At 41.0% G+C, this 25,838-nt stretch overlaps 1 protein-coding gene across 1 annotated transcript in view; it reads right to left on the bottom strand.

Annotated features, from left to right (window-relative positions):
- FBXO36 (F-box protein 36) overlaps positions 1 to 25,838 on the bottom strand; it is a 90,735-nt gene that overhangs the window by 10,588 nt on the left and 54,309 nt on the right. Inside the window, exons 2-3 of the mRNA XM_045867796.3 lie at positions 24,818 to 24,926; positions 3,718 to 3,890 (exon numbers count right to left, since the gene is read on the bottom strand). Coding sequence (XP_045723752.1) covers positions 3,718 to 3,890; positions 24,818 to 24,926 — 282 coding nt within the window. The remainder of the gene's footprint in view (positions 1 to 3,717; positions 3,891 to 24,817; positions 24,927 to 25,838) is intronic.

Here is a 25,838-nt window from a genome sequence, read left to right as displayed (position 1 = left end):
GGATGATCATTTAGGCTGGCTCAGTCGGTAGAGCATGAGACCCTCGATCACAGGGTCGTGAGTTCAAGCCCCACAGTGGAAGTGGAGCCTACTATTAAAAAAAAAAAAAAAGATGATCATTTAAATGGAATAAATTTGGCTTGATAACAAACTCCTTATATCTCATTTACTTACTGTTCTCATTTCATCATGGATTATAAAATCTTGCTCCCATTGATGATGCTAGAGGGTGAACTGCCCTGTAAACTTTTGTTTTGTTTTGTTTTGTTTTCCCAAGGAGAAAAGGAAAGAGATTGGCTGCAAATAGAGTTAAGAGTTTTTGGGTTCTTGAGGATGAGGCTGATTTGAGAAAATTTCCGAGAGGAGAAAACAAATGAAAGAAAGATTTAAAAATAGTAACTAAATGCAATATAGTATCCCAGACTGGATCATGAAACAGCAAAAGGACATTAGTGGAAAAACTGATGAACTATGAATAAAGTCTGTGGCTTAGTTAATAGTATTATATCAGTATTAATTGCTGAGTTTTGATAAATGTCCCGGTTATTTAAGATGTTGGTGTTAGGGAAAGCTTATGAAGGGTATATACAAACTGTATTATCTTTGCAACACTTACAAATCTAAAATTATTTGTAGGGGCACCTGGATGGCTCAGTCAGTGAAGCATCTGCCTTTGGCTCATGATCTCAGGTCCTTGGGTTCGAGCCCCTCATTGGGCTCAGTGGGGAGTTGCTTCTCCCTCTGCCTCTGCCGTTACCCCATCCCCTTGTTCTCTCTCTCTCTCAAATAAATAAGTAAAATCTTTTTTAAAAAATAAAATAAAATTATTTATAAACGAAAAGGTTTTTAGGGCCCCTTGGGTGGCTCTGACTCTTGATCTCAGCTCAGGTCTTGATCTCAGGGTCGTGAGTTCAAGCCTCGAGTTGGGCTCCACACAGGATGTGGAGCCTACTAAAAAAAAAAAAAAAAGTTTTTTAAAAACAATAACAACACATATCTTCTCCCATTCTGTCGGTGATAGACATTGGGGAGGGTATGTGTTATGGTGAGCGCTGTGAATTATGTAAGGCTGTTGAATCACAGACCTGTACCTCTGAAACAAATAATACATTGTTAAAAAAAAAAAAAGAAGAAGAAGAAGAAGATAGCAGGAAGGGAAGAATGAAGGGGGGGAAATCGGAGGGGGAGACGAACCATGAGAGACTATGGACTCTGAGAAACAAACTGAAGGTTCTAGAGGGGAGGGGGCTGGGGGGGTGGGTTAGACTGGTGATGGGTATTAAAGAGGGCACATACTGAATGGAGCACTGGGTGTTATACGCAAACAAAGAATCATGGAACACGACATCAAAAACTAATGATGTAATGTATGGTGATTAACATAACATAATAATAAAAAAAATAAATTAAAAAAAAAAAAAGAAAAAAAATAACAACACAGAGGGGAAAGGAGATAAGTGGCAGACTAAAGTCCCTTGGGTCAGACCTTGGATCCAGGTGGCAGGCGGCGCTGGCCTGCAGAGGAGAGGAACACCTCCCTCCCTGAGGTCAGAGGAAGGGATTAGAGATGGACACAAATAATTTGCTAATAAATTTGCCTGCAGAAATTTGAAATGGAAGCTTTTTTCTTTTCATTAATAAGGTAGTAAATAGCAGGACAAAGCAGAAAATAATGTATCAATGCAGGTGAAAACTAAGTATATGGTATGCAGATAAAATGTAGACTGAAGACAGAAATGAGTGGTTACTATTACGTGGAGAGAAAAAGGCAGCAGCCCTGGACACCATTCTCCATCTTCAAAAAATTCTGCTCTGCAAGGATACTGAGAGCTGAAATCAGCAACCTAGAAAAGGCTTACTTTAGAACAGCAGGTAAAGTACGGAGGATATATTTCCAAGACAGCACTGAAATAATGGCAGGACGCTAAGAGGGAGTCATCAAGAGGGGAAGGGAGCAACACCTGGAGAGAAGACAGTTGCTCAGTGTAAGGAATAAATTGCACAAGACACTGCAGTTGCTGCCAGTCTCTGTCAAATCCTTCCATTTCATTTCGGGAACAAGCACAGGCCCTAGCAGAAGCTTTCAATAGATCCCCACTAGTATATTCATGTATTTAAAATTCTTTTTCATTGAAAGTATGAATAATCAGCTTCTTATCAGCAGCAAATCTTAACTTTAATACATATTTTAATGGCAAAAAAATGTACAGTGATTACTCATAATACTTGCTTCTGGCTCTCCATTTTTAGGGGGAAGACCAAGTAAAAACATATGGTTTTATCCTCAAAGATATGAAATAATATAGATTATATTATTTAAAATTAATATATATCAAGAAATATGATGGCATTATTGTGAAAAAAATGTTGACTTTTTAGATAATAAGATTATGAATTGGGGTACCTGGCTGGCTCAGTCAGTAGAGCATGTGACTCTTGATCTCAGGGGTCCGGAGTTCAAGGCCCACAATGGGTGTGGAGCCTACTTAAAAATAAATAAATAAATAAATATAAATAAAAAGAAATGGGTGAATACTGTCTTCTTTAAAGATTTATTTATTTATTTTTAGAGAGAGATAGATCTCACGTGTGTTGGGGGAGCAGCAGAGGGAGAGGGAGAGAGAGAACCTCAAGCAGACTTTGCACTGAGGGCAGAGCCCAGTGCGGGGCTGAATCTCATGACCCCGAGGATCATGACCTGTGCTAAAACCAAGAGTCAGATGCTTAACTGACTGTGCCACCCAGGGGCCTCATGAATACTGTCTTTAAAGAAAAAAAAAGATTATGATTAAAATCATCTTGGGAAATATTGCATGCTCTTTTATAAATGGACATTGCCCCAGTATATTACAACTAAATACCGGGTTAGGTTTCTTCTGTTTCAAACAAACTCTAACTCTGATTAACTTAAGCCAAAAAAGGATTTAACGCAAGTGTGTTTAGGAATAACTAAAGGGGCAGGAACCAAGGCACCTTCCAGGATGCAGGGAGAGGAACCAATAATGGTTGCCGCAAGACCCTGACATTGGGTGAAATCAGCACCAAGTGTGTCTTCCGATGGCATCATTCGACTGAGGATTCAAAGTAGTGAGAGAGAGTCCATTTCGTCAGCCTGGGGCATGGCAGGGCACTAAGATGAACAATTCCCCAAAACCACCCACATTGTGAATAGATAATTCTGCAAAGGGCTGTTAACGGAAGAAAGAGAGATGGATCGAAGACTCACGACTCACTGTCTTCTTTCATGTGGCCATGCCTCTGCCCGAACTGTTGCCTGGACTTAGAATGCCCCTTGACTTGAAATGCCCCTAGTCTTCCAGACCACCTGGTGAGCTCTTATTTTCCCTTGAAATCCCAGATAAAGTAATCCCTTCTGTGAAGCCTGGCGGAGGAAATCACTTTGTACTGTCTTTGTACCTCATAACACATCCCTTGTTGAACTGCTCACATTATATTGTAATAATCTGTATCTGTTAGGGTCTCTCCTATTAGACTGTAAGTTTCTTGAGGGCAGGAATAATGTCTTTTCATGTCTGCTACCTCTGTGCCTAAAACAGGGCTCATGATAAAGTAAGTATTCAACAAATGCTTGCTGAAATGAATGCAAACAATAAACCACTATGTGAAAGAAAGCAAGAAAGCAAGCAAGCAAGAAAGAAAAGACTTTGAGGAAGCACAAGAAAAAACCTGCATAGACATAAAATAATTATCTGTTACCTGTGCAAATCTGCGTGATGTTTGAGAAAGCCTGGCAATATCTTCAAGATCCAGATAAGAAATGATATTCAGGAGCAAATTGTCTGAGAGCCGTTCAAGGAAGTCAAATTTACCTTCACATAAATTGAAGACATAGTCTAATATTCTTGCACCAAATATTAAGGCAATTTGAACTGTAATTCAAAGAAACCAACAAACCAACAAGGTTATCATGTGCAGTCAGGTAAAAACCATGATCTTTATCAGTAAGACGTGCTATAGGACATTCTTCCCCGGGGAGTAATGTTGGATTCTGCTGAGTTATTCCCACCTTCACCAAGCTGCCTTTGGGACCAGTGACATACATTTGTGAGACATTTGTTTCCAAGTGCTGTCACTGCCATGAGATCGGCACCTTTGAGGGACACTCACTGTTTAACGCAGTAATGAACTACATCCCCTTGATCTCATCAGCACCAAATCCCAGTCCAGACAACTGACTTGACTAGTTCTCAGCTCCATCCTCACCGTCACCCCTGAATGGGCAAAGATGCTAGTCCATGTGGGTTTTCTACTATCCTTCCTCTCCCCAGATTAGTCTGAAACATATTAATATCTCTTAATTTTAGTTGTTTTTTTTTTCATTGGTATATGTTTTCTCCACCAAACTTTCTTCTTTCCTCTTTACCTTCTTTCTTTCTTTTTTAAAGATTTTATTGATTTATTTGATAGAGCACAAGCAGGGGGAGGGCTGGCAGAGGCAGAGGGAGAAGCAGGTCCCCTGCTGAGCAGGGAGCCCGATGCAGGGCTCGATCCCAGGACCCCGGGATCATGACCTGAGCCGAAGGCAGTTGCTTAACCAACTGAGCCACCCAGGCGCCCCTCTTTACCTTCTTTCATCCCTATCTTTACATAATGGGAAAAAAAATAGAAAGAGGCAAAGAGGAAAACAAGTGGATATTTCATGAGAATCGTGTTAACTTTTTGCCTAATATTTTGTACAATTTTTCAGCATTTCCAAATTAGAAAATAGTTCAAAAAGAATCAACCAATTATAATGGTCTATCTAAACATGTGCAATGCAAGAAAGTAATAGCTTATTTCTTTTTTTAACCCAGTTTCCTAAAAAAAAAACAAGAAATGGCTAATAAGTAGGAAAACATGTGTGGAAGGATACATATTCAAATTTTAACAGTGGTTAAATCTGGGCAGTGACTTTCATTTTCTTCCTTTTGTTCATCTGTATTTTCTCATTTTTCTACAATATACCTATATTACCAGTGTAATTTTTTTAAATCTAGGAAGGAAGGAGGAAAGGAAGGAAGGGAGGGAGGGAAGGAGGGAGGGAGGGAGGGAGGAAAAGGGGAATGGAGGGAACGAGGGAGGGTCGAAAGAAGGAAGGGAAGCCTGCTACCTCCTCATACAAGAGAGGAAGACAGGGTAATGATGGAGTAAGCATGTGGATTCCAGTGATCCCAAAGCTGGGGACTTTCTTGGTTTCTTTTTCTTTTTTTTTTTTTTTAAGATTTTATTTATTTGTGAGAGAGAGAATGAGAGAGAGCATGAGAGGGAGGAGGATCAGAGGGAGAAGCAGACTCCCTGCCAAGCTGGGAGCCCGATGCGGGACTCGATCCCGGGACTCCAGGATCATGACCTGAGCCGAAGGCAGTCGCTTAACCAACTGAGCCACCCAGGCGCCCCACTTTCTTGGTTTCTTGAAGCTCATTTTTTTTTCCCTTCTGATTCTGAAAGCACCACTATAACTAGTCTTTCTAGAGGCCTGTTCTTAGACAAGAGAGAGCTCTCTACTCTACAGGGACTAAATACCCAAGATTTGGGGACCACCTTCCTTCCTCAGCCTGAGCATTCCTTCTGGAGCAAGTAGGATGGAACTGTCAGGAACCCTGGGCTCCATGCAGAAGTCAGTAGAACCGAGAATTGACTGGTTGATGGGTCTCTGATTTCAGAATGGATGTAAGGTGAGGGCCATCTTTATGTCAACCTCTAACTACGCAATGTAGAAGAGCCAGGTATATAAGATTGGTCTCCAGAATGGGTTAGTCCAGCATTCCAAAGGCATTAAGGGTTTTAGTGGCTTCTGAATTCCAAGAGCTTCCAATTCAAAGCACTTTTAAAGTCCAAGGGCTTTCCAGAGGGAAAAATACCCTTGTCAAAAGTTTAACTCTAAAGGATAGGTTTGGTGGAGGGACGCCTGGGTGGCTCAGCCGGTTAAGCGTCTGCCTTTGGCTCAGGTCCTGCCCACATTGGGTTCCTTCCTCAGTGGGGAGCCTGCTTCTCCCTCTCCCACTCCCCCTGCTTGTATTCCCTCTCTCACTGTCTCTCTCTCTCTCTGACAAATAAATAAATAAAATCTTTTAAAAATATAAATAAATAAATAAATAAATAAATAAAGGTTTCGTGGAGAATGCCCAGCCTACCAGCAGAATAAGAAGAAAAAGCAGTACTTAGTTAATGGAGGGAGAAAAAAAGCCCTTCGTATAATAAAACATCCCTTAATATAATTGGAGATGTTTGTTCATTTTTAAATGCCAGGAAAACATGCTCAACGAATCCTCAGATGTACTTTATGAAGCCTCTACCAGTAAAGTCCTTAAAGTGCAAAAATTATAAAAGGACAAACACACCTAGGGAGGTAAGGCGACAGTTTCAAAGTGTATGGGCACTGGGGTATTTAGAAAAATATTTTTGCTTATTTGTATTTTTTATGTAACCAACATGTATTTCTTTTGAGATAAGAAACAAAGAAGTTAAAACAAAAGCCATTCTGAAAAGTAAAATCCCTGCCTTCGTGGCGGACTATGTGCCACCACCCTCCAAGATGGCTCCACAGATTCTCTTCTCCTGGATTTATTTTTCTGTGTTTCCATCCCACACTGAGTTAGGCCTGATCTATGTAACCGATAGGACATTGTGTGAATGACATTCCAGTCTTGGTCATAAAAGGCGGTGGGGGTTCTGCCTTGCTGCTGCCTCTTGGACCACTCGCCCTGGGAGAAGTCAACCGCCATACGCTGACAACGTGGCAGCACTCCGGAGAGGTTCGTGGGGGGAGAGGTTGAAGCCTCCTTCCCGGCTACAACTGCCACTTGCTTGTCATCCCTGTGTGTGAGTCATCATGAAATTGGAGTCTCCAGATGACTGAGGCTCCATGCAGCACCATACAAGACCCAACTACCGAGCTAAGCTGCTCCCGAATTCCAGACCCACAGAAACCATTTGAATTAATAAACATTTACTAGTGTTTTAAGCCATTAAATTTCTGGGTAATTCATTACACAACAATAGACAATAAGGATTTGAGTACTTGCAAGTGTTGTGGTGCCATAATGGAAACCCAAGATGTGAGAGTATCTTTGAAATTGGAAAATGTATGGAAAATTTGAATGAGTTTAAGGAGGGTGCTAAGGGCAAGGCTGAAGAGCTTTCAATAAACAGTATAATAAGTAAATAAATAGCTGGTAAGAGAAGCTTGGTGGACTCTGAGGAGGCTTCACAGGCAAGGGCTTAAAGGAAAGTGAAGAAAATATTATTAAAAACTGGAGGATGGGGGATCCTTGTCAGGTAGTGGCAGAAACATTATTGCCTACTGAGATATGCGAAGTAAGAAATAGACTCAAGGGGATGTGATTCAGCTACGTAGATTTCCAAGTGAGGTGTTGAACATGCTATCTGACTTCTTGCTGCTTAAAGTAAAATGTGAGAGCAAAGAGAGAAGTTAAAGAAAATTTCTTAAAAAGCTGCCAGGATTTGCTGGTTCTGGATATTCTCTGCCTCCTCAGATGGCAAACAATGCTAAAATTAAGAAATGGCTCCCAGGCAAAGATCAAATCCGGAACAATCTCAGGAAAACATGGTATGAAGATGAAGCTGAGGGCACAGCTGGAAAATGCTTTGTTAAGAACCATTCAGTCAAATTTTAGAGCTTCCAAGAAGCTGAAGGGTATTGTCACTCAGGAGTCAAGAGCAGAAACCAAGTTAGAGAAGGGCTTATTTCAAAAAGGTGTATAGGTGTGGTTTTGCTTGATGAAGTGAACCCCAAAAAAGTTATAGACAACATATAAAGTTTTTAAGAGAATTCTATAGGTAGAAACACTGCCTGCCAACTAGAACTGAAAGGGTCAGAGGCAGTGCAAAAGGAAAAAGACTCCAGACACTCAAACTCCTACAGGCAGGAAATAGGCTGAGAAAACTAAACCTGCAAAGATGGGTTTCCTTTTGTGGACAAGGAGGATGACTCAGGATGGATCCAAGAGTCCAGGAAGTAAAACCAAGAGCCATGAAGAATTAGTACCAGATCTTGAGCTCTCATCAAGAACTGATAACCTCGCGCTTCCGACGGCAGGGTCTGGAGAAGGGGCGGCAGGCGCCATGTCCGGCCGCGAAGGTGGCGAGAAGAAGCCCCTGAAGCACCCAAGAAGCAGGCCAAGGGGATGGACGAGGTAGATAAGGCATTCAAGCAGAAACAGAAAGAGAAGCAGAAGAAACTCAAGGAGCTAAAAGCGAAGGCCGCGGGGAAGGGACCCCTGGGTGGAATTAAGAAATCTGGCAAAAAGTAAGCTGTTCCTTGTGCCCAAGGCAATGATGATCCTTAATTCCATTCCTGTTTAAACATCTGGATTCCCTGTCATAGCATCTGTTGCTACTATAGCTGGAATGAAGTGTTGTCTTAGATCCTGCTGTACATTTAAGAATAAACTTTTATAGGGGCTCCTGGGTGGCTCAGTTGGTTAAGCGACTGCCTTCGGCTCAGGTCATGATCCTGGAGTCCCGGGATCGAGTCCCGCATCGGGCTCCCTGCTCGGCAGGGAGTCTGTTTCTCCCTCTGACCCTCCCCCCTCTCATGTGCTCTCTCTCATTCTCTCTCAAATAAATAAATAAAATCTTTAAAAAAAAGAAGAAGAATAAACTTTTATTAAAAAAAAATAAAATAATCATACAGTAAAAAAAAAAAGAACTGATAATCTCACTGAACTCTACCTCTGAAACTAATAATACACTATATGTTAATTAATTGAATTTCATTAAAAAAATAAACTGATAACCTATGCCTTACTGGATTTCAGAATTTCTGTGGACGAGTGTATACAGTGGTTGTCTCATGCCTGATCCACCATTACATGTTGGGTAGAGAGGGACAGAAAACTTGTCTAATTCACAGGCTTCAGATACAGAGGAGCTATGCCTGAGGAGCTGCACTTAAGGCATTATACGCCTGAGGTGCCCCATCTACCTATGGACTTGATTTATGTGATGAGATTTTGAACAACTAAAGATATACTGCAAGAAGAAAGAAATTTACATATGGGACTCCTGGGTGGCTCAGTCGGTTAAGCATCTGCCTTCGGCTCAGGTCATGATCCCAGGGCCCTGGGATGGAGTCTTGAATCGGGTTCCCCGCTCGGCAGGGAGCCTGCCTCTCCCTCTCTTCGCCTCTTCCCCTGCTTGTGCTCTCTCTGGCAAATAAATAAACAAAATCTTAAAAAAGAAAAAAAAAGAAACTTACATAGAAGGAAGGAAAAGAATTTCAGAAGCAATGATGAAGACAGAAATGGCAGTAAACCCAGGGCAAATCTAAACAACTACTACTGTAGTAAACATGTTCAAAAGAACAAACTGGCAGAGTTGTCAAACAAGGCAAATCAAAACACCATTCCACAATCACAATTTAAGGCAGAGGTTTAGAATGTAAATATTCTAAAGTCCTTGATATTCAAGAGGCAGATAGAAATACTAATAAATATTAGATTTTTATAAGTCAAGTTAAACTAAACTTACTAAAATTTTAAGGGACAGCACAAAGGAAGGAAGGGAGGGAGGGACAGGGGAGGAAGGAAGAGAAAGAGAAAGGAAGAAAAAGAAATATAAGGATAACTTCAAAAATGGTTGCTCTATAATCAGTTGGAGATTGGTTCACAGCTGAATGAAACAGAAAACTCATTTTAAGGTGACTTAAACAAATAGGGGTTCATTTTTCCTCAGTTTGTGTGTGGAGATGGGCAGTAAAGGCTGGTGCAGAAGCTCCATTATGTCATTAATGAACCCTGGTCTTTTTATCTTTCTGTTCCACATTCTTAGGATGTGGCTATCACCCTCAGGGTCACTCTAAGATGGTCTCTGTCCCCTAGGCGTCATAATCATGCCAGTTAGAAGACTCTAGATAAATAATACATAATTCTGCCTATACTACTTTTTTAAAATTTTATTGTGTTATGTTAGTCACCATACAATACATCACTGGTTTTTGATGTGGTGATCCATGATCCATTGTTTCCGTATAACTCCCAGTGCCTATATTATTTATAAGAGACATACTTAAAAGTAATGATATGGAGAAGCAAAAGTAATAGAACGGAGAAACATGGACCAATTCAAACCAAAAGAAAGCTGATACAGTTATATTACCAGACAAAGCATACGTTAAAGTAAAACTCTCCAATGGAGGTAAGGAAGAACCACTAAGGAATAATTCACCGGGATGATTTACTACTTCTAAACTACTATACCCCTGGGGCCTCTGGATGGCGAAGTCCCTTAAGCCTCCGACTCTTTGTTTTGGCTCAGGTCATGATCTCAAGGTCTTAAGATCAAGTCCACTATCGTATCATTCTCTGAGAGCAGCGAGGAGTCTGCTAAAGTTTCGTCCTCTCGGGCGCCTGGGTGGCTCAGTCGTTAAGCCTCTGCCTTTGGCTCAGGCCAGGGTCCTGGGGTCAAGCCCTGCATCGGGCTCCCTGCTCTGCAGGAAGCCTGGTTCTCCCTCTCCCACTGCCCCTGCTTGTGTTCCCTCTCTCTCGCTGTGTCTTTCTCTGTTAAATAAATAAAATCTTTAAAAAAAAAAAAAAAGAAAGTTTCTTCCTCTCCCTCTGCCCCTCCCCGTGCACTCTCTCGCTATCTAAAATAAATAAATAAATCTTTAAAAACAAATAAATAGGGGCACCTGGGTGGCTCAGTCGTTAAGCCTCTGCCTTCGGCTCAGGGCATGATCCCAGGGTCCTGGGATCGAGCCCCGCATCAGGCTCCCTGCTCAGCGGGAAGCCTGCTTCTCCCTTTCCCACTCCCCCTGCTTGTGTCCCCTCTCTCGCTGTGTCTCTCTCTCTGTCAAATAAATAAATAAAATCTTTAAAAAGTAAAAAAATAATAATAAATAAATAAATATAAATAAATAAATAAACTACTATATCCCAAACAAAACACACAGAGCAAACACTGACAGAATTATGAAGAAAAAATGATAACCCTCCACTGCAGTGGGAGATTTTATAACCCTTCTATCAATACTCGTTACATCACACAGAAGTGAAATTATAGAATATTTGAGTAACACTATTAAAAAGAGTTATTAAAAAAAAAAGTTATTCAATGGACATTGTTGTAGAAAGACAAGGATCAAATATTAGTGAGTTATGTATCCAAATTAAAAAAAAAAATGGTTACCTCCCTCAATTAGAAGAAAATGTAAAGATAAGAGCAAATATTAATAAAATAGAAAAGAAACAATGGAGGTGATCAGGGAAACAGAAGCGTTGATTTTTAAAAAGATTAATAAAATAGATAAACTTCCAAGAACAAATAAGAAAAAAAGGACGAAAGCATAACTCAGTCCTATAAGGAATAAAAAAAGAATATAACTAACTACAACAGGGACTGACAAAAATTGTTACACTGGGATGCCTGGGTGGCTCAGTCAGTTAAGCGTCTGCCTTCGGCTCAGGTCATGCCCTGCTCGGTGGTGAGTCTGCTTCTCCCTCTGCCCCTCACCTTGCTCATGTTCTCTCTCTCTCTCAAATACATAAAATCTTTTAAAAAAAATTGTTACACTAACTAACTTACAATTAGATCTATTGGACAATCCTTCAGAAATATAGAACTTACCAGTTCTGACTCAAGAAGAAAAAGAAAACCTGAGAGACTATAACCAGTAAATAAATTGAATCCACTGATCGGATTAAAAAGGAAAACGTCAGGTAAAGCTTCAGATTTACACTGCTTTACAGGTGAACTTTATAAACTCTTAGAGAACAGACAAGCCATATTTTACACAATTTTTTCCAAAAAATAGAAACAGAAGGAAACTCCAAATTAAATTATGAGGCTGCTCAAACTAGTAATGGCGGTAGACAAAAGCAAAGTTGCATGTGAAAAATCACTTAGAAATGTACATGGCTGGGGCGCCCGGGTGGTGGCTCAGTCGTTAAGCGTCTGCCTTCAGCTCAGGTCATGATCCCAGGGTCCTGGGATGGAGCCCCATATCGGGCTCTCTGCTCGGCGGTAAGCCTGCTTCTCCCTCTCCCACTCCCCCTGCTTGTGTTCCCTCTCCCGCTGTGTCTCTCTCTGTCAAATAAATAAAATCTTAAAAAAAAAAAAAAAAAGGAATGTATATGGCACAAATTCTAAATACAATGTTAGGAAACTGAATCAATCAACATATCAAAAACAGATAAATTGTGACCACTACAGTTAATCCTGAGATAATCCAAGGATGGAATAACTTTGGAAGACTATTTAATAAAGTTTGCCATATTAACAAATAGGGGGGAAAAATGATCATCTCAAAAATACAGGAAAATTATTTCATAAAGTTCTAACACCTATTTATGAATAAAAACTCAGAAAATTGATAATAAAAGGGAACTTTTTTAAGCTGATTATCTGATATAGGCTAGTTACCAGAATCCTAATAACAGTAGCAGTAATAATAACAATAACAAGGCACCTAGCTGTCTCAGTCAGTAGAGCATGTGACTCCAGGTCTCAGGGTCATGAGTTCAAGCCCCATGTTGGGTGTAGAGCTTACTTAATAATAATAATAATAATAATAATAATAATAATAATAATAATAATAACAACAGTAGCCAATATTTGCCAGGTATACCTCTAATATATATGTATAGACACACACACATATAGTGCATATAAATCATATATATAATCATTTGGTTCTCACAATAACTCTATGAGATGGGTACTATTATTATTCCCCTCTTAAAGAGAGAAAGATGAGAAATAGGGTAAGTGGCTTGCCCGAAGTCACACAGTGAGAACCAAGATTGAACCAAGCAGTATGCTCCACTGTGCCCCTCCTAACCATGATGGTGTATGACCTTTCATGTCAGGCATGATTAGAATGCCCACTCTCATCACCGTTTCTATTCAGCATTGTTTTAGAGATCAAAAAATAAATAAGTAGGGGCACCTGCGTGGCTCAGTCGTTAAGCATCTGCCTTCGGCTCAGGTCATGATCCCGGGGTCCTGGGATCGAGCCCCGCATCGGGCTCCCTGCTCGGCGGGAAGCCTGCTTCTCCCTCCCCCATTCCCCATGCTTGTGTTCCCTCTCTCTCTCTGTTTCTCTCTGTCAAATAAATAAATAAAATCTTAAAAAAAAAAAAAGTAAGTAAAAGACATAAAAATACATTGGGGTTAGAAAGCAAGGACAAACTGTCAATATTGCAGATGATCTAAATATCAACATATGAGTCAAGAAATTCTACTGAAAAATGATCAGCATCACTTCTCTATACACCAGCAACAATTCAAAGTGATGACTTAATAGGCATTTGTCTTTTGACCCAGTAATCTCACAAACATATATTGACTAAATATGAAATGACCCATGCACAACGTTATTCATTTTGGCATTATTTGTATTGCCACAAAATTGCAAAGACCCCAGATTTTCACCACTGTGATTTTCTGGTGCATTCACACAAAGAAATACTATGCACTTCTGAAAAAAAAAAAAAAAGAAGGAGGAGGAGGAAGAGGAGTAGGAGGAGGGGGAGGAAGAAGAAGAGGAAAAGAAAGATCTTTAAAGACATGAAGTGATCTCCAGGATCTACTGGTGGAAAAGTAAGCTGTGAACAGTCAGGATAGAACTCTACCATTTGTATAAGGGGTGAGGGAATACAAATATATATATACGAGTTTGTTTATATGGCAGAGAGAATCACTGAAAGGGCACATAACAAATACAAGTGCTTAGCCCAGGGCAAGGGAAGGAAAGGGTGGAGCAGACTGGGATGAAACCAAGCCTCTGAATGTATATTGTTTTACAGTTTTGAATTTGGAAACACGCAACTTTTATATAATCTTAAAATTGAATTTTAATCTTTTTAAATTTTACTCTTTATAACTTAGAGGCACCAGGTGGCTCAGTCGCTTAAGCATTCAACTCTTGATTTCGGCTCAGGTCATGATCTCAGGGTCAGGAGATTGAGCCCTGTGCTGGGCTCTATACTCGGTGCAGAGTCTGCTTGAGATTCTCTCTCTCCCTCTGCCCCTCCCCTGCTCGCTCTCTCTCTCTAAATAAATAAGATCTTAAAAAAAGCAACTTAGCATTAAAATTATTTTTTTTACATGATTCTATTCTTAGCTACAAAATAATCATAAAGTACCTGGGAAGAATTTGAGTAAAAAATGTTCAAAGGTCAAATAAAACCTATATGAAGAAAACATTAAGACTTTATTGGAACACATAAAAGAAGACCTAAATTGATGGGGAGATACACCATGCTGATTTTGAGAAGACCAAAGGATGACAATTCTCACCTCAAAAACCTAGAAATTGAGTCCAATTCCAATTAAAATCTCAACAGGGGGGCACATGGGTGGCTCAGTCTGTTAAGTGTCTGCCTTCAGCTCAGGTCATGATCCCAGAGTCCTGGGATCCAGTCCCACATTAGGCTCCTTGCTCCACAGGAGTCTGCTTCTCCATTTGCTCCTCTTCCCACTCATTCTCTCAATCTCTCTCTCTCTCTCTCTCTCAAATAAATAAATAAAATCTTGAAAAAAAAAGGTATTAAGTAAATATGGTGCTCACTTCAGCAGCATGTATAATGAAACTGGGATGATAAAGGGGAGATTAATATGGCCCTGAGAAAGAATGACAACAAAATTAAAACCATTTAGATAACATGATCACATGATATCAGCTAGAAATCAAGAAAAAAAAGTAACCAAAAAATCCCCAACTACCTGGAAATTAAACAAAATCAAGCAGACTCCCCGCTGAGCAAGGAACCCAATGTGGGGCTTGATCCCAGGACCCTGGGATCATGGCCTGAGCCGAAGGCAGCTGCTTAACCGACTGAGCCACCCAGGCACCCCAAATTTTAAAGCTTTTAAAGAGCAAGGTATAGGACACAATGTATAAGATTCTTTTTTGTTTGTTAACATATTTTGTATAAATGCATAGACCATTTCTGGAAGGATATACAAGAAAACTGTTCATGATGGTTGTCACAGGAACTGGGAACATGGGGCCAGAGGGAGACTTACTTTTTTTCTAAAACCTCTTTAAACTGATTTAATTTTTGTATTTACTATGTGTGTGTATTAATTTTTTTTAATCTCAGAAAATTAGTTAATAAGAAAATGATAAAATACAAGAAGAGTTTTGCTGAGATCTGCCTTCCCTGCTCTGTAGCCCAGAGCCAGGCTCCCACACTTCCGTGAAGTGCTGTCTCCAACTTTCTCCCACCCTTCCTTCACCCACAGGTCCCTACCACAGGTGGGCAGAAACTAGAAATCCAGGCTGAAGTCAAGGAGCAGCTGATTCAAGAGGGCAGAGAGAAGGAGGGAAGTAGACTAAGAGGTGGTGGGCAGGCCTAAGAAAATAAAGTCGTAGGTCAAAGGCTGAGATACAGGCCAAGTGAAGAAGGGACCCAGAGAAAATGGATCATGGATCCATGGCATGAGGCTGATGCAGATTTGGGAACAAGGAAAAGCCAGTTGTTTCCCACTCTCATTTTTTTTTTTAAGATTTTATTTATTTATTTGACAGAGAGAGGCACCACGAGAGAGGGAACACAAGCAGGGGGAGTGGGAGAAGCAGGCTCCCTGCTAAGCAGGGAGCCCAATGCGGGGCTCAATTCCAGGACCCTGAGATCATGGCCTGAGCCGAAGGCAGATGCTTAACGACTGAGCCACCCAGGCGCCCCAGTTGTTTCCCACTCTCTTATTTCTCGTGTACCAATATCCCTAGGATCTAGAACTCAGGCCAGTATTTCAAGATTATTAGTATTGATTGGTATTATCAATTTTCCCTTATAGTCCCCCATTTCAAACATGCAGTCCCGTTTTCCTCATAAATCATCTAAATGTCGGGCGCCTGGGTGGCTCAGTTGGTTAAGCGATTGCCTTCGGCTCAGGTCATGATCCTGGAGTCCCGGGATCGAGTCCCGCATCGGGCTCCCTGCTCGGCAGGGGGTCTGCTTCTCCCTCTGCCCTCTTCCCTCTCATGCTCTCTGTCTCTCATTCTCTGTCTCAAATAAATAAATAAAATCTTAAAAAAAAAAAATCATCTAAATGTCAAGAAAATTTCAATTCTTTGACATCTAAATTATATCACCCATGCTTCCTTTTACAAGCAGTAGCAGAAATAAAAAAAACCTTTGTCATTTGGTTCAGAAGATATGGTTGTTGAAGTCATTTGGTTTTATCACAGGGATTTTTGTGGATTGGCCTAAATCCTTAGCCACCACTTATAACTCATTCAAAGATCAAAGCAATCAACTTTAAAGTGGACTTAAGTTGGAAAACAACTTATTTTTAGGTTGGATTCAACCTCAACTCATGAATCAGCACTTTCAACTGAGTTTATATAGGCACAGTTTTGCTTTAAACTCAATTTTAACAAATATTTCCAATAGCTAATTTTCTGGTAATTCCTATTTCTTTAACTTAGGGGAAAAAATCCATAGATGTTTCCTCAGATTTTTAAAGGTCTCAGAGGAAAAAAAAAAATTAAACTTCCTAGACAAGTGGACAAAGAATACAAACAGGCAAATTACAGAAAGGATATAAATGGTAATTAAACATGACAGGATGCTCAACTTACTAGTTATCAGGAAAATGCTAATTAAATATGACTCTATTTTCACCATCTGACTGGAAAAGATGAAAAAGAATAGTAATATCTAATTAGTGATGGCAAAGTTGCAAGAAAACCATATCCTGTCGGATGGAATATAATTAATACAGCAGTTTTTTGGAGGGCAGTTTGTGAGGACATTGAAGTAATTGGCATTTTATGTAAATTTTGGATTACTCAAAATTAAAATACGGTGACATCAAAATATTAATGAAGTCTCATTTTATGAAGAAACGTTGAAATAATGTAAATTGCCCGATTTAAAATTCTTTCAAAATAGCATAATCATAAAGGTCAAATAAATTATAGATGGCATTTGCACTGCATCCGTCCCATGGCAGGGCTACTCAAGCTAGCTAACAGAAATACCATCGCTGGTCAAGTGAGCCTTGAACTACAGATTCAATAATAAAGTAAGATACTTAAAATACTCTATCAAAAATTTATAATGTACATTTCTTTGGTCCTAGTAATTCCATGACTAGGAATCTATGTTACTAATATTCTCACATAAGTGTGCAAAGATAAATATGCCCCAGAATGTGCCCAAAGCCTTCTGAAAATGCCCATCAATGGAGGATTGTATATTTCTACCATGAAACACCACACAGTCTTGGAAAAGGACAAGGTACTTCTTTAGGTATGCTAACAGAAAAAAATGTTCACAATATAGTAAGTGCAAAAAAAATTAAAGAATTAAAGATTCTATTTTTGTAAACAAACATGCACAATCCCAAACAGAAAGAATTCAAATGCAAAGGAAGCTATTTATAGTGGTTATCTCTGGGGAGTAGAGGTTGGAGGAAGAGAGAGGGAATTTTCACTTTAAAAATTTTAAAAACTATACTAGCTAGTTTGTAGGCGTTAGGCAAATTCTAAGCACTTCATTCAATTACTCTTCCTAAGGACCCTATAAGCTAAATGCTGTTATTATTCCCATTATCAACAATTGAGGAAACATATCCAAAGAGACAAAATTAGGGCCTCCTGGTTGGCGGTGGAGCATGCGGCTCTTGATCTCGAGGTTGTGAGTTCAAGCCCCACATTGGGTGTAGAGATTACTTAAAAAAAAAGACTAAATCATTTGCCCAAGGTCACATACGTAGTGCATTTGAAGCCAAGATTTGAATAGAAATAATCTGTATTAAGCAACACTCAACTGCCTGCTAATAGTTTCCCATGTATGTAAGTATGAATGGCTTTTTAAATAAACATATGAATTTTGTCTTTTAAAAATACAAATCTACAGGCACCTGGCTGGTTCAGTCAGTGGAGTGCCTGACTTTTGATCTCCGGGTCGTGACTTTCAGCCCCATGTTGGGTATAGAGAATACTTTAAAAAAAAAAAAAAAAAAGCAAATCTGGGGAGAAAAATTCAGCCACGTTTTTTATTTTGACACCTATCACTGTGGTAGGCAGGATAATGCCCCTGCCAAAGATGCCCCATATCTAATCTCCAGAGAATGTGACCTTACATAGGAAAAGGGCCTTTGCAGGTGTGATTAAAGATCTTGAAATAGGGAGATGATCAGATTAACTGGGTGGGCCCAATGTAATCACAAGGGTCCTTGGGAAGGAAAGGAGGAGGCAAGAGGGGCAGAGTCAGAGAAGATGTGACCACAGAAACCGTATCAGAGCAAGAAAGGTTGGACATGCCATCATCACGGGTTTGGAAGATGGAGGAAGAGGCCAGAAGCCAAGGGATGCAGGCGCCTCTAGAAGCTGGAAGGGGCAAGGAAACAGAGTCTCCCCTAGAGCATCCAGAACGAAGGCAGTCCTACCCACATCTTGAATTTAGCCAGATGAGACTTCTGAACTCCAGAAATATAAGACAATAGTCAAGGCACTGATCTATGCAGCTTTACAATTATTATAAATAATAAAAGTACCTATTTATTCATGACAACAGAAAAAAAAAGAAATATAAGACAATAAATTGTTATTATTTAAGCTGCTACATTTGTGGTAGTTTGTTACAGGAGCATTAGGAAACCACTACAATCATTAATTACTAATGTAGTAATGATACACTCTGTTTCTAAGATTACAGGGATTTCCCTACATGGAAAGTTTGTATTTTGCTATGGGCTGAACTATGCCCTCCCGACCTCCCCCAAATCCATATGCTGAAGTCCTAAACCCCAGAACCTCTGAGTGTGACTGCACTGGGAGAAAGGACCTTTATATATTTATTTTTGAAGGTAGGCCCCATGCCCAATGTGGGGCTTGAACTCATGAACCTGAGATCAAGAGTCACATGCTCTACCAACAGAGCCAGCCAGGCCCCCCCATGGAGAAAGGACCTTTAAAGGGGTGATTAGATTAAATTGGTCATATGGGTGGGTGCTAATCCATTCTGACTGGTATTCTTTTTTTTTTTTTAAGATTTTATTTATTTATTTGAGAGAGAATGAGAGAGAGAGCATTAGAGGGGGAAGGGTCAGAGGGAGAAGCAGACTCCCTGCTGAACAGGGAGCCCGATGCGGGACTCGATCCCGGGACTCCAGGATCATGACCTGAGCCGAAGGCAGTTGCCCAACCAACTGAGCCACCCAGGTGCCCTCTGACTGGTATTCTTAGAAGAGGAGGAGATTTGGACACCTGGAGAGACACCAGAGGACAGGTCCTGTGAGGACAGAGTGGGGTGGCCATCTGCAAGCCAAGGGGAGAGGCCTCAAAAGAAACCAACCTTGTCAGCACCTTGAACCTGAACTAGCCTCCAGTACTGTGAGAAGGTCCATTCCTGGTGTTTCAGTCGTCCAGTCTGTAGTATTCTGTTATGGCAGACCTAGCACACTCGTGCAGATTTATATGATGTATTCCTCTAGAGCTGCTTATAACTACCCTAAGTATAAAAATACTAGGAAGTTCTAGAACTTATTCCCTGTGCTCTTATATGAATTTAGAGCCATGAAAATATAATTTGAGTACAGTGGTTTTATTTGTTATTTTAAACAATATTCCTGCGTCAGAAAATGTATTTTCATTCATTTTAACAAACATACTAAGTGCCTACCAGGTATCTGATCTTGAAAATGGAAGGATTAATAAGAAGTGGTCCCTGTGTTTGAAAAACCATCTTCAAAGTATCAGTCTGGTAGTGTGACCAGACTTGGTGTAAGGTGTTTTCCGCCTCTGGAATAAACCATTGATCAGAAACCTGAACTCTGTTAGGACCAGACTTATAATTTAGAAGGATCTGTTTTAGAATTTACCTTGTCCCACTCCCTAAGAGTTCTCTCAAATAATTCATAAAACTATTTACGGAGCTATGTACCAGGCATTGCTCTAGGTGGGTGCCAAAGACCCATTGGTAAGCAAAGCAAAGTCGTTACCATAATGGAGCTTACATTCTAGTGATGGAGATAGACAATAAGTGAACAATTAACATAGACTATATCATGTGGTGAAAAGCATTATGGGAGATCCGGTCTTCCAGGGTAAGGGAGGAGGGGGTGATTTTTTTATATGATGGTCAGAGAAACACTCTCTAATAAGGCAGTTTCAGCAGAGACCTGAATGAAAAGCAAATCATGGAGACATCTGGGAAAATACATTCTTAACAAAGGGAATAGCAAGTGCAAAGGCCCTGAGGTGGAAGCATGCTTGGTTTGTTCAAGAAACACCAAGGAGGCCAGTCTGCCTGAAGTAGAGTAGGCAAGAGGGGAAAGTGGCTGAAGATCACTACAAGACTTGGATTTTTACTCTACATGAGATAGGAAGCCAGTGAAGGGCTTAAAGCAGACAATGTGACCTGATATATGTCTTGAAGGGCTGATTCTGGCTACTGTGATGAGCTATTGTGGGGCAAGGGCAGAAAAAGTGAGACCAGTTAGAAGACTAATTCAATAATCTGGTGAGAGGTTGTTGTTGGTTGGACCAGAGTTGGAATTGGTGAGAAGCGTTCTGTATTAGTTATCTACTGTTGCGTAACAAATGATCCCCAAATTTACTAGCTTAAAACAACAAACATTTATTGTCTCACACAGTTTCTGAGGTTCAGGAATGTGGGAGTGGGTGGTTCTGGCTCAGAGTCTGTCTCTCCTGAGGTTCAGTCAAGACGTTATGTGGGTCTGCAACGTCTGAGGCCTTGACAGAGGCTCTAGGGCCCACATTCAAGAAAGCTCATGCATATGGCAGCTTATGGAAGGCCTCAGTTCCTCATCACACGGGCCTCTCCACAGGACTGCTCGAGGCACAGCAGCGGCTTCCCCCAGAGCAAGTGATGAGAGAAAGGGGGAAAGGAGAAAAGTCAGACGTCATAGTGTCATTTATGACCTTACCTCAAAAGTAACACACCATCACTCCTGCCAGATTGCACTGGTCATACACCTGACCGAGTACAGTGTGGGAGGGGATTACACAAGAGCGTGAATATTGGGAGGTGGGCATCTTTAGGAACCATCTTGGAGGCTGCGAACCACTGTTCAGATTCTGGTTTTGTTGATGGATTATATCTAGCGTGTTCGAGAAAGAAAGGGAGCAAGGCTATCTGTGGGATTTAGGCCGTTTTTTTGTGTTTTTTTTTGCAGGAGGGAAGATCAGGAGCTATTTTTGGACATGCTACATTTGAGAGCCTATTAGAAATAACTCAAGTGGAGATGTCAAGGGAACAGCCAGATAAATATCTGAGTGTGGGGTTTCTGGGGAGATGGGCCAGCTGAAGATATCAATTTGGGACTGCAGTGTATGGTGGCATTTAAAGCCAGAGCCCGGATCCAATCCCCCAGGAGTTAAGCACAGACAGACAAGAGAACAGGCACTAGAGATAACCCCTGGCCCCCAACATTTAGATTTGGAGAGAAGCGGAGGAGCCAGCAAGGAGGCCCAGAAGGAGCCAGTGAGGCAGGAGGAGAACCAAGAGCTTGGTGCTCCTGGAAGCCAGGGGAAGAATATGTCCCCTCCAAGTTCAGTGCTGCTGAGAGGTCAAGGAAACAAGAGTAACACAGTTCCGGTCCTCTGCCAGGACTGCCAAGGGTGACCCAGATTCTAGAGACCTACCGCCAGTGTGCACCATATGAGTAGGAGAGGACCTTCAGATGAGAAAAACTTTGGGGGGATCTTGGGAATATGATAAGGAGGAATGGGAAAAAAATCAAACCCAGTCAAACATCAATACTTAACAAAAGCAAATAGTGATTACGAGTTGATTATGTATTATGTGCGGCGCTAAATACTGTTCATGTGTCAGGGCACTGAATGCCCAAGTGACCACGTGGAATAACCGTTTTTTCCCCCAGGTATGAGGAGGAAGTGGGCTCACAGAGGGAGTCAGGGTCAGCCTGTGGTCACACAGCTGGGTAGAGGCAGCAGGGATTCAAATCCTGGCCACTGACCCCTGACCCCTGAGCCCCTCTCTCGGCCCAGGGCACCCCTGTTCTGCTGTAGAGACGCCTTCTGAGGGATCCCTTAAGGACCAAGGAGGAGAAGGGGGCCAAACAATATCGTTGTCTGGAGTTTTCTCCTCTGCCAGAGACCTGGATGCTGTAGGAAATCTAAAAAGTGAAACACAGGAGCATTTGAACTTGCCAGGTGATTTCATTCAGTATATCAGTGCTACTCCTGGCTAGAGGCCACCAGCCAGTCTTGAGATTGCAGCTCTCACACTGCAATTTTATTTTTATTTTATTTTATTTTATTTTTTAAAGATTTTATTTGTTTACGTGAGAGAGAGCAAGAGTGAAAGAGAGCACGGCTGGGGCACCTGGGTGGCTCAGTTGGTTAAGCGATTGCCTTCGGCTCAGGTCATGATCCTGGAGTCCCAGGATCGAGTCCCACATTGGGCTCCCTGCTCAGCAGGGAGTCTGCTTCTCCCTCTGACCCTCCCCCCTCTAATGCTCTCTCTCTCTCATTCTCTCTCTCAAATAAATAAATAAAATCTTAAAAAAAAGAGAGAGAGCACAGGGGGAGAGGGAGAAGCAGACTCCCTGCTGAGCAGAGAGCCCCACGTGGGGCTCGATCCCAGGACTCAGAGATTATGACCTGAACGGAAGGTAGACGCTTAAATGACTGAGCCACCCAGGCGCCCCTCAAACTACAATTTTAAAAGTCCCACTTTATTGCCTATTTTCCCAGGATCAGGACTCCCACAAGTGTTATCTCCAAGCCACTGTTGCCCTACCCCCACCCCTATATCCTAGCAGGGGGCAGGGGTGTGGGAGGTGTCTGGGGCAAGCAAGAAACTGTACTCAGAACACAAGCAAGGCCAATGTTCCTTGCCAGGTTTTATGGAAGTCAATTAGAAAATCACATGGTCTGTCAATGAATATTTTTCACTTAGACATAAGCTTTGTGGTAGTTACTACAATGCTTAGAAAGTAAAATGGATCCTGACATGAAAATGAAATGTGTTATATAGCAGTTTACTTTATTTTTAAGATTTTATTTGTAAGTAATCTCAATACCCAACGTGATATAGAGTCACCCCAAGATCAAGAGTCACCTGCTCCACTGACTGAGCCAGCCAGGCTCCCCTACAGCAGTTTACTTCATAACTGTGCAGAAACATGTCTATTTTACAATTAAATAAGTAAGGAGTGCCTGGACTGATTTTTATTCAATGAAAAGTGGACAGTCTTTCCCCAACATGGTTGTTTTTAAACCACTAATGCATTTTATAAGTACTTGCTATAAAGAGGTTAACGAAATAAGATGTATGCAATATCAGGAATTGAAGGCAGTCTAGACTTTCAACTGTTTAAGGAAGCCCAACCAAACCAAACCTACTCTCTGCCTTAAAAAAACTATTACATGCTATAATTTAAACAACACAATGTCTTTTAAGAGTGTTGATTATCAAAGATCCACCCAGAATGTGTCTTTGAGAATAAGATTAATGTACTTGATTTTTCCACTCTCAGTGCTTAGTCCTGGCAATGTCCGTAATTAGCTGTGGAACCCTGGAAAGCCACATCCATCCTGAACCTCACTTGTGAAGTGGGGATAATATTGGTTATTTCAGAAGGATATTGTAACAATAAAATGAGAACGCATATATAAAAGTATTTGATATTAACTCCTAATAAAATAAAAATTTCTAACATAGCTTCTAGTTTTCGATTTTTATACTCAAGGTAAATAATTATTAAGGAGTTTAGTTAGAGGGAATCCTTTTAAGAGACACATACTGAAGTAGTTTAGCATGAAGCAATGTAACAACTGAGATTTGCTTCCAACTAATCCAGTGGGAACCGTGGCTTGGTGTAGAGATTTTGGCCACATTTTGAGTCTCATTGAAGCCATGTGATAGGTACATGGGAGTTTGTTAAAAACCATTGTTTGCTTTTTATTCTTTTTAAATTTTATTTATTTATTTATTTATTAAAGATTTTATTTATGTATTTGACAGAGAGAGACACAGCGAGAGAGGGAACACAAGCCGGGGAGTGGGAGAGGGAGAAGCAGGCTTCCCGCGGAGCAGGGAGCCCGATGCGGGGCTCGATCCCAGGACTCTGGGATCATGACCTGAGCCGAAGGCAGACGCTTAACGACTGAGCCACCCAGGCATCACTTATTTTTTATTTTTAAAGATTTTATTTATTTATTTGTCAGAGAGAGAGCACAAGCTGGGGGAGCGGCAGGCAGAGGGAGAAGCGGGCCCCCCCCCCACGGCAGCTACTTCACCGACTGAGTCACCCAGGCACCCCTGCTTTTTATTTGAAATTTTGGTATTGTGAAAGCAAAAAGCACAGGGGAAACTGGAGGGCAATTTGTATTTAGCCCATGTACTACCTGATTAAGGCTACTTCTGAGCAAACCTTGATATTAAAAAGAAATGGGGGCGCCTGGGTGGCTCAGTCAGTTTGTGCTTGTGCTCTCTCCCTCTCTCTGACAAATGAATAAATAAAATCCTTTAAAAAAAAATAGAAAAAGAAAAGGTAGCAATTTTGCCCAAATGCATGAGAGTTCACGGATTTGAGAATTTGATTATGTTTTCAAATAACCTTTTAATTTATTTTTAACTAAAGGAAAGTCATTTTAATTAAATGTTATAAGAAAAAATTAAATTTATGCAATTTAAGATTATTAATGGAATCGACACATCAACCTGGAATCTTAAACACTTGGAGATCTTTCCCAAGAGAAATTTTGGGATATGTTAACAATTTTCTGTCTTGAAGTACATAATAACATATCAATATTTCAAATGATGATATGCTGGGTATTTCTGCGACAAAATCTATCACTAATTAAAGGGAACTGAGCAGTAAGTACATAACGTGCTCCCTTCCTTACCTTGAAGATGGGAGTTCTCAAGGAACTCTTCATGAGACTCTTTGGCTTCTCCAGGTTTTGTTGATCGATACTCACTCCTCAGAGAGATCTTCCACCATCTAAAGATTACCTGTGATTGAATAGAAGGGGATAGGAATTAAAACTGATTCCAATACCAACAGCTACAGTTTGGTCTGGGATTTTGAAAGATCACTGCAGTAGGCACATAAGGCTATGCGTCCAACATCATATGTAACTTTGCAATCTGGTGTCACATCACGTTAGAAATGAGGTCTGTGCATCAGTGAACATTCTCCTCAGAGATTAGGGTCACAAAACCAAAGTGCTGGAAGGAATCTTAAAAATCTATCAAGTCAATTGATGTTAAAATCACACAGACCCAAATGGCTATCTGTCTCTTGAGGGTCTCTGAGCATAGGCATGCTCTAACTCGCTCCACTCTCTGCCTTCGTTCCTGCCTACAGGGCAGACACGATGCGTGGATACTTTCCTCACAGAGAAAGACAGTTACATGGCCAGCACCAGGGAAAGCACCATTACGCTTTGTCTGATGCATGTCAGCGTCATTACACAGGACACTTCTTGGTCATGGATCTGCCGCTAGTCCGTTTGACTTCTATGAGCCTGTTGGTTTATCAGGAGCAAACCTCATTTCCATGGTTATGGACTGCATGTAAGTTCTATGTTGATTTCACAGCAGTGTCAGCTCCTGGCCAGGCTGAGGAGCCCCCTGAAGCTTATCCAATTTATCTCACGCTCTTCAACCTGTCATGGAACTGCGTAGTTAACTGAGATGACAAAGCCTCCACCAACTTGACAAGCAAACCAGATTCTTTCCACACTTAGATGAGGGCTACAGGGGAAGAGATGGGTAAGGGGACAGTGCAGAGAAACTGGTTGGCTTCCATTCTCGCTAGCATCACCTTGTAAGGTTACAATTATGGTCAGGAAGGCTCCGCCCAAGGCAACATTGTTAAGCAAGTGAAACTTGCTGTGGGCCCTCCCCTTGTTTACAGTTTCC

This window comes from Mirounga angustirostris, unplaced genomic scaffold, assembly GCF_029215605.1.
Source record: "Mirounga angustirostris isolate CCGP_5_RB_7025 unplaced genomic scaffold, mMirAng1.0.hap1 SCAF_3, whole genome shotgun sequence".
NCBI lineage: Eukaryota > Metazoa > Chordata > Mammalia > Carnivora > Phocidae > Mirounga > Mirounga angustirostris.
The sequence above is the reverse complement of the archived record's forward strand: the minus strand, read 5'-3'. Positions and strand labels throughout refer to the sequence as shown.